Source organism: Astatotilapia calliptera, chromosome 18 (assembly GCF_900246225.1).
Source record: "Astatotilapia calliptera chromosome 18, fAstCal1.2, whole genome shotgun sequence".
Lineage (NCBI taxonomy): Eukaryota > Metazoa > Chordata > Actinopteri > Cichliformes > Cichlidae > Astatotilapia > Astatotilapia calliptera.
The window spans coordinates 24,769,432-24,779,049 of record NC_039319.1 but is presented as its reverse complement, the minus strand read 5'-3'; the positions used below and the strand labels follow the sequence as shown (position 1 = coordinate 24,779,049).

Here is a 9,618-nt window from a genome sequence, read left to right as displayed (position 1 = left end):
CTTACACCTCCATTCACCACGATGCTAGCCTAGCAATTTAATGATGCTCGCTTAAAATAAAATGGTGGAGTAATGTGACTTTATTTACCTCACCAAGGTTCAACTGCATCACTTTGACTTCTTTCATTAATCCTCACATTAGAATCATGTACACCGTGAATATATCACCCACATTATCGTTGCTACTTACTACACAGATATATGTTTCTTACAGTCATTTCAAGTAGTGTGTAAACTTTGATGGAAACCATAAAAATGTTAGCAATGTTAGATATACCTTTAGAAGCAGCTGAATGAATTGCACAATCAGGTCAAACATACAGCCTCTGATCCATCGAGTCCGGGAAGTGACTTTGAAATTTGGACAGTAAATAGTTTCATTGATTTGATGTTTCAAAGTAAATGATTCTGGTTGGCTTCAGGGAAAATGCTCAGAACTGCTCCAAACATACGAACCAATGTGTAACGAATAAAATCAATGAAAAATAGATGTTGCTGAGATTTTTCCCATATTTCTTTTATTCATGTTTAAAAACAACTTCAATAAAAAAAATGTGACCACATATTTGAGTAAACGTTTGTGGGAAAACAGTATTTTTTTCCACGTTCTTTCTCAAAAGTTGTTTTGGATGTGTACGAACTTTTTTCCATCCCACAAAATGGGAAGGGCCAAGGTGATTGCACAAACTTTCGGGTGACAGTTGTGATAAGTAGCTGGTTCTCATGTGGATTACCTTTAACTGCTGGTGCTGCTTTGTTGTTGGACGATTTAAAAATGTGCATCAAATATTTTGCATTTGCTCTTCTTTGGTTTCCTGGAGTGCTGCACGGTGAGAACAACAAGTAACTTCACAGAAAAACATTTACACTGGTTGATAATGTTTTGCACTTACTTCAGTGTTGTGTTTCAGCACAGAGCACCACACAGGCCTGTGATGCTCCCACACTGGACGGTGGCTTCTTTGCCCCAAAGCAAGAGACTTACTCTCAGGGCACCAAGCTGAGCTACACCTGCAACGAAGGACGTACGCTAGCAATGAAGGGTTGGTGGGCAACCAGCACATGTCACAATGGAAAATGGTCTCATCAGCTACAGTGTATAGGTAAGTCCTGCCAATAGCTCTTCTTTCTTTGCTCACCCACTTAAAGAAATCTGGTCGCCTTCTTTCCAAGATCCTTAAACTGCTAATCTTAAAAGTAGAGAGGGTGTCTGTCTCCTCAATCTAAACTGGGAGCAGGTTCCACAAAAGAAGGGCCTGATAGATGAAAGTGCTGCCTCCCATTCTACTTTTAGAAACTTTAACTCTTTATTTAAGACCTTTTATGTCAGAGGAGGAGTGTCAAATTTAATTCTGCATTTTAAAGGAGCCAATAAAGGGAAGATGATACAGGAGACATATGATGATAGTACTCTTGCTATAGCAATTTGGATTAACTGCAAAGTATCTGTAAGTATCCGGTTGGACACCACAGTCTGCACACTATGATGAAAACTATTGGTCAACCAAATTAATACTGGTCAACACAGAACAAATTTGAGACCAATGCTGTTAATAAAGGCATTTTATGTAATTTGTTTACAGTAGCAGGTCCTCACTTTTCTTTGATCCATAACTCAACTCACAGGAGTTTTTATGATTAGTGTTTAAGGACTGTAGGTTTTGTGGGTTTGATCCTGTGAATAAGCTACAAACAAACGGCCCTGCTCTGGGATTAATAACGTTTTTGAGTCTAAATCTAATTTTACAGAAAGCATGAATGCGTGCAGCGTGCCTCCTAAAATCCCCCATGCAGTCATCGTTCATCAGGACTACCAGGAAGTGTTTGCTGCAGGTTCAGAAGTGCAGTATGAGTGTGAGGATGGATACACTGCAGAGGGAGCACACAACACAAAATCTGTTTGTACACAAGGAAGCTGGACACAAGGCCCGACCTGCAGTAAGCTGACTGTTTACTGAGATCTGCATTTATGTATTTACTTTTTATGAATTGGCAATAATCCACAGTAAGTTTAAAAACAACTGATCACATGACACTTGTATCAGTGCACAAATGAATGAGAATGTTTAGTGAATGATCAGGTGGTCAGAAATATAATAAATAAAAAATAATAAGTAGTCTGCAATCAATCGAAGTTTACAGTCTACAAATGATGCACGTTTAAACAGGAAGTGGACTGTCAGTGTCTGTTTACAGTCTTTTCTGCTGTTCATAGTGAAATTTAATAAAATACAAAAATACAAAAAAAACAGATATTTAATACATATTACAGTGACTTTATCCTTTTATTTCTGGGTGTTTTTGAGCAGTAAAAGTTCTTGGATGCATATGTAGTGTGTGTAGAACCTTGTTAACATAAAAATGACTGACAAACTGTATAAAATAATAATAGAGAAAATGTTCAAATTGGCCTAATCTCAAAGCAAAATAACTGTTTTGTATCTTTCAGGATCTTCAAATGAGGGAGACACACGTCTTCGTTATACAACAAGTAAATAAGTACATTATTTTCTCCTTGAATTTATTCATGCTGACCAATCAGAATGTTAAGTGCATTACCTCAGCGACAGTTTGGTATGTTTTCAGAAATATTCCTGCGTTTTCATTTCAGTTCAAAGTTGCGGAAACTTCCCTGTTATTGAAAATGCTGTTGCTCAGCAAACTTCACGATACTATTTGATATACCGATGCCAACGTTTGTACAGATTAGTGGGTCCAGAAAGAGTGAAGTGTATCAGCAGTGGCATGTGGTCAGACTTACCTGAGTGCAGAGGTATAAACACATCAATGATAATCATTTTTAAGGATCTCTTAAAGCGTTGGGGAGAAATTTTAATTTGATGGTTGTTTCTTGTGTCCAGCTAACTTCTGTGCTGTCAACACTGATGACAATCCTGAATACAAATCTGTGGGAACTGTGCACATAGAAAATGGTGAGGAAGAGAGAGTGGAGTGTGTGAAACCACACAGCTGGTCGTTAGAACAGTATTCTAAGGTTCGATGCATCAATGGAAGAGTGGAGGCAACTAACTGTAAGTATTACTGTAAACTCTCTATGTTTGAACGTGTCAGTCAGAAAAGTTTTCAGTGCTGTGTTGCCTACATGTTACCACGTTTTTATTACCTATAAGAAAGAATTTTTTTTAACAAATAATAAAACTGAACATGAATCATTTTAATAACAACTACTTTTAAAAGATCTGAGCACTTAATGTCTCTCAGTGTCGTCAAATCCAACCAAGCTTTTACAACTTTAAACTCCTTTAAACACACAGAAAAAACTACAGCAACTCTGCTGATTCACTGATTCCTTGTAGCACGTGCTGCAGCCCTGACAGCTTCCCTTTCTCTGCACTAATGCCTGTGATGATTTAAATCTGAAGTTATCCTTGCCTTTTCCACTTGGCAATTTCTAGTGGAATCACAATAGATCTTATAGACCTGATGAATATGTATTTCTTTAAAACATGCAAAAAAGCTTTAAACAGAGTTTACTGTGTGATCACCTTTAATGAGGCTGATAAATATGTTGTTTACTTTGTGCCTCGTGTAAACACAGGTGACTATTTAGTAAACAACCATATCCACTTCTATAGAAACTTCTGCCTCATGCAGTGATTTAAACAGTATCCCAGTAAAGTCGATTCAACAAATTATCAAACCTGATAAAAAAAACTGCCAGCAGCTTGTAGACATGTAGAAAACTGAACACACCTCATCTGCAAATGTTAAGTAACTGAAGTGTTCACACTGAGTTTCTGCATCACTGTTTACAGGTTGTAACAGGGCAGAGCATGAACTGGTGAGTGTTCCTCTTTAAAAGAAATGCTGTTATTGCTCTGATTTAACGATGTTTCAATTGAAGAATGACATCTTGACTTTTATACTTAGTTTTCACACTTTCGTTATTTTCTCCTTTGTTTTTACATTTTAAAATTATATTTGTCATTTATTCATAAAACATCTGTTCTTCTAACCAGGGATTGTGTGACTAAACCTGTAGCTGAGGATTTGCTCACCACTTTGGAGCTTTTACAGGAGGAACCTGACTTATGATCGCATCGTCACAGCCTGTGTTAGCTTTTCATTTTCATCTTCAAAAATTTAAGAGAAAATGGTTTGTGTGCTCTTATTTGAGACACAAACACCACCAAACTGAATAAAGTCTCAGATTTTACCATCAAAACTGCTCCTGCTTTGTGTGTGTGTTTTATTTGTTTAGTATCTGAAGAGCACTGATTTAAACCTAGCTGTTGTCAGGTTTATATAATGGATTGTCATTTATGCTTAGAAATATTTACTCATACATGCTTAGAGTTTTATAATTAGTTGTAGATTGATAGAGGTTTAATCCGTAGTAGTCTGTGGAGACTGTGTGCCTCCCAGAGCACTCTGGCATGCACACACAACTTAAGGTCAGGAGAGAAGTTATATCTGCTCTTACTGATTTATGGTATAGGACAGACCTTCCCAAAGTGTGGGGCCCGCCCCCTAGGGGCAATGGCGTGTCCAGCGGGGTGGCCTGGGGGGACACAGGCCACCCCCCCCAACCAGACTGGCCACCCCAGGTGCCACCCCAAAGGTAAAACAATAAAATTCAATCAAATGTACGATTATGTTTTCACGGTGAAGCTCAGATATCCGAGTGTAAGTGAATGCAGCATCGGCTTCTGCGCTATGTGCATCACGTTAGCAAAGGTAGGAGAGCCAAGCACGAAAGACGTCACTGCAGGAAACAATTTTTCGGTGAAAGAAAATGAGGACAGAATAAATGTCCCGGTAAGTAATATCAAGTTTGTTGAGTTTAGTAAACTTCGGTGAAATTAGAATCCCAAGGAGAAAATAACACTTAAATGTCACGGTTTGCGGGGCAAGCCGTGTGGATTTGTAGTAAGGACCCAAAAGGCGGCAGCTCTGGTGCAGGTGAGTGTTTATTTACAGCAGTGGGTACAAACAGCAACGGGGTGTGAACATGAAACCGAAACCTAAACTGGGTAAACTAACAACACAAACCAGGAATGACGGTGCAGGGAGGTCCGGGGAAATACATACGGGGAGACGCAGGGAGACCGAGGGGAAACAACACAGACGAACCAGCAATTACTATGACAGAAGACACAACTTAAATACACTCAGAGAACACAGGGAGATTACATACAGGTGGGAACACAGCTGGGAGTAATTAACATGACGAGACTAGGGAGGCAAACTGAAAACACTCACATAAGATACAGACCTTCACAATAAAACAGGAACTTACACATGAAAGGACACAAACTAAGAAACGCGGACTAGATACAGGAACACACGGGCAGAACAGAGTAAACACTAACCAGAGGAAGAACAGAACCAAAATCGCGAAGAGAAAACACAAAACGCTGGGTCAAAAGGACCCAGGATCATGACAGTACCCCCCCCCCCTCAAAGGCTGGCTCCAGACAGCCCAACAAGAAACAAAACAGCCAGAAAAAACAGAAAACAACCCGACCAGGGCGGGCGGCGGGGGCCCAGGAAGGAGGGCTCGAAGCAAAACAAAACTGGAGCACCAGGGCCCTGTTTCAGGAAGCCGGTTTAGTGGAAAAACTGAGTAAGTATACCCTGAGTTAACGAAAACTCCGGGTTTTCGGTTTCACAAAGCGATTTCAGATGAAGCCTCAGTGAGTCACTATGACGACACACTCCGTGAAGCTAACCTGCCCCCTAGCAGGTTTACTTCAACTAACCCTGACTGTCTCCGCCCCTTTGTTGGAAACCTGACTGTAGGAAGTGTCGGACATGGCGTGCTCCTTCCTTGAAGAGCCAGTAGATCGTGAAGCCCAAATACTCCGCAGAGCTCTCCGCCGGGAGAGAGTGATCAGAGCGCGTTTGGACATTTTATCATTTCCTGATGATTTTCTGTGTGAACGTTACCGTTTCTCAGCACAATCTATAAGTTATTTGGATAACATCCTCAGGCCTAATATTACGCATGTGACACATCGCGGACATCCTCTCAGTTCTGTACATATTATTTGTATCGCACTTCGGTTTTTTGCAAACGGGAGCTTTCTGTATAATATTGGTGACGCTGAGCACGTTTCCAAGGCTACCGTCTGTCGGGCAGTCAGGAATGTTACAGTTGCACTGAAACGTCTCCTGCACTCGTTTGTGGTGTTCCCCGGTCACAGACCCACAAGATTTATCAAAGAGGGATGCCACAAAATTGCAGGTAGCAGGATGACCAAAACTTAATTTATGATGTGGTGATACTTGAACTACTACTTAAATTTTACATTTATTTTCACGGTTCCCAGGCGTGATTGGCTGTATAGATGGCACTCACATTCCAATCATTGCTCCTTCAGTAAATGAAGGAGACTATGTGAACAGGAAGTCTTTCCACAGCATTAATGTACAGGTACATAGTTCCCTGTAGCATGTCAAACTAACAAATTATTTCATTATAGTAATGGATGCTAATTTGTGTTCTCTGCACTGTGAAGATCATATGTGATGCTGCCAACATTATCACAAATGTGGAAGCCAAGTGGCCAGGCTCTGTCCATGACTCACAAATATTCCGTGAATGTACACAAAATTTGGACATGGTGAGTTGAGAATACTTTAAAATATATAAAGACCAATTGCTTCAGGGACATTTGAACTGAAGTGTATCCTTCTGTCTTAGGAGAGTTCACTGGCTACTTGCTTGGTGATAGGGGGTATCCATGTTTACCCTATTTGCTTACCCCTTACCCTGACCCTGAACCGGGCCCACAGCAGCGATATAATCTGGCTAATTGCAGGACAAGAGCCAGAATTGAAATGACTATCGGAATGCTTAAGGCCCGGTTCCAGTGCCTGCAAAGACTCAGGGTCACCCCAGAAAGGGCATGTGACATTATTGTGGCATGTGTGATTCTTCACAACATTGCCACAATTAGAGGAGAACACTGTCCTTCTGAACCAAACATCAGCAGTGATCCAAACCATGAACATCCTGACCCTCCCACGGACATACAAGATGGAAGCGCAGTCAGAGACACCATATGTCACAATCATTTCTTTTGACCCATCACCTCAACATGTTGAAAGAAGAATAAACAGATTTTTTGTTCAACTGGCTTTATTGGTCACCTGTATTTCCTGTACACAAAGTATTAAAAGATGTAAACCTCATAAAGTGTCTCTGTTGCTTCCACCTCTGTAACAGCTGTCAATGTTTCTTCATTATTTTCCTGTAGTAAAGAAATAAACAACATTGCTGTTCTACTGTAAACTCATATAATCTGTGGAGTATTACTCACAACTGCATGTTGGTCTGGCTCAACAGGAGGCTGCACCAGATGCAGTACACCACCACCATCAACTGATAGAATATGAGGTTTATACAGGTCACTTATAACTTACAAGGGACCAAATGGCAATTAACAAACATACCAATCACCTTACACTTCATTGTCATTATGCTCTCAAAGACAACCAAGACTGAGGGAAGGCAAAATCAGTAGGAAAATAACTTCACTACAAAAAAATTCATTATGGTAAAGAGTTTATCAAATGAATGAGTAGCACTGCAAAGGTGACTGTGAAGAAAGGATGTATGCACATCATGTATTATTTTGGATTTACCCCCTATGTAGGCACTTGTGTCTTGCGGGGTTATTGACTCAGAGGATGTCCCCGCAGAGATGCCTTCAGCCACAGGGCGCCCACTGTTTTGGCTGAGGGCCAACTGCTCAGCCTCTGTGAGTGGTGGTGGTGGAGGACCCCCACCTGTTTTTCGGGCCTCCGCTTTTTTTCTGTTGGCTATAACGGGCCACATTTGAGCATACAGAGTAAGCAAATATGTACTTGTAATGTGCTCAGATAATTTCAATAAGTGCTTACAGAAAGAAAATTAATGTAGCCTCTAACTGCAATCGATTTACATGGGACAAACAGACCAAGCACTATGGCTCATAATACAATTACACCTTACCTGTTTGGACTATATTTTTATATTTCATTTTTACTTGCTGCCAGGAACGTTTGGGGCCTGTTGGGTTGCACCTGCGCTCACATCACATCACAAAATAAAATGTATAAAATAACAAATAAAATAACATATGATAAAATAACGTGTTAAATGGGTGGAAATCCCTAGATCAATGTTTATATTAACACTCACGCATTGACTCTGTCGGCTATGTTTTGCCATGCATGCTCTCTTTCTTTTGCAGCTGTGGCTGTGTTACTTTTTTCCGCGGAATTTGTATGTTATCAGCATATGCTGCCATCAGAATTTCGGCCTCAAGCGCTGTGAAATACATTGACTGCGCCTTCTTTCCCTCCGTCTCCATGGTGACTCGCTTACTCTGTGCTCCGCTTATCAGGGCTTTATGTATCCTCGTGCGCGCGCTTCACTTGGGGTTAAAGCAACTCCGCGTTGATTGAACTAATTGTTATCAGCCTTTCTGAAACCGAATATTCCGAGTTGGACAGTTCGGGGTTACTCAACCCTGCGTATCGTTTTTCACTCTGAGTCTTCTAAACCGGCTTCCTGAAACAGGGCCCAGAAGGCCAAAAGACAAAAACAAAAAACGAGCCCAAAACCAAAAGAAACGAAGCACACCAGAACACAGGAAAAAACAGAGTCCAAAACAGAAGAGTTCAGGGGGCCGACAGCACAGGAGTCCAAACAGTTCAGGGGGCCGACCGTGCGGACGGCAACGGCGGCGACGTGGACACAGTTCGGGGGGCCGACCGTGCGGAAGGCAACGGCGGCCACTCAGGCGATGGCGGTCCGGGGGCCGGCCGTGCGGAAGGCAACGGCGGCCACTCAGGCGATGGTGATCCGGACCAGGCGAGGATGAAGACTCGGATGAGGCTGGACCAGGCGAGGATGAAGGCTCTGAGGCTGGACCAGGCGAGGCTGAAGGCTCTGAGGCTGGACCAGACGAGGCTGATGATGATGCTGCAGCCGGCGAGGATGATGATGATGCTGCAGCCGGCGAGGATGATGATGAAGCTGCAGCAGGTGGCTGGACGGGCTCCTCGGGCCCTCCAGCTGAGACAGGTGGCTGAACGGGCTCCTCGGGCCCCCCAGCGGAGACTGGAGACAACGGCCGGAGCGGTCCCTCGGACCCTCCAGCGGAAACAGGAAACAAAGGCCGGAGCGGTCCCTCGGACCCTCCAGCAGAGACACGGGACGAAGGCCGGAGCGGTCCCTCGGACCCTCCAGCGGAGACACGAGACGAAGGCTGGACGGGCCCCTTGGACCCTCCAGCAGAAGCCATCACAAAGCCAGCAGGCATGGAGTCCTCTGGCAGACATGAAGGCAATGGGTGCTGTGCTGAGCACTGGCCCTGCTCAGACAGCACTGACACGGAGTTGTTCTCTGAGGGCTGCTTAATCTTCAGGGGTCCAGAATCAGCTGGGGACTGAGACCTAGCCTCTGGGGAAGCCCTGGAGTGCAGAACGGTGCCTGAAGCAGCTAAAGCGCGAGAAACTCCCTGACTGGACCTTAAATCTTCTCCCTGCATGGAGTGAATGAGTGGAACCGGTACTGCTGGAGCCAGAGCTACGGGTAGCGGGGGCACTGGAGCTACTGGGGCCTGCGCTACAGGCGGCACTGGAGCTACTGGGGCCTGCGCTACT

At 43.1% G+C, this 9,618-nt stretch overlaps 1 protein-coding gene across 1 annotated transcript; it reads left to right on the top strand.

The window, feature by feature from the left end:
* Positions 1 to 687: 687 nt before the first annotated feature.
* On the top strand, positions 688 to 4,189 carry LOC113010640 (complement factor H-like). The gene is made up of 8 exons (XM_026149814.1): positions 688 to 830; positions 912 to 1,103; positions 1,750 to 1,938; positions 2,450 to 2,491; positions 2,612 to 2,773; positions 2,862 to 3,032; positions 3,777 to 3,802; positions 3,981 to 4,189. The coding sequence occupies exons 1-8, from the start codon at positions 776 to 778 to the stop codon at positions 3,993 to 3,995; spliced, it is 852 nt and encodes a 283-aa protein (XP_026005599.1). The 5' UTR covers positions 688 to 775; the 3' UTR covers positions 3,996 to 4,189.
* Positions 4,190 to 9,618: the final 5,429 nt, after the last annotated feature.

What these genes read in the sequence shown, in the direction of transcription:
- LOC113010640 (XM_026149814.1), top strand. Translation starts at nt 776, where the DNA reads ATGTGCATCAAATATTTTGCATTTGCTCTTCTTTGGTTTCCTGGAGTG. An exon ending in GTTTCCTGGAGTGCTGCACG is followed by an intron (nt 831 to 911) that starts GTGAGAACAACA and finishes GTTGTGTTTCAG; the next exon opens with CACAGAGCACCACACAGGCC. An exon ending in AGACTTACCTGAGTGCAGAG is followed by an intron (nt 2,774 to 2,861) that starts GTATAAACACAT and finishes TCTTGTGTCCAG; the next exon opens with CTAACTTCTGTGCTGTCAAC.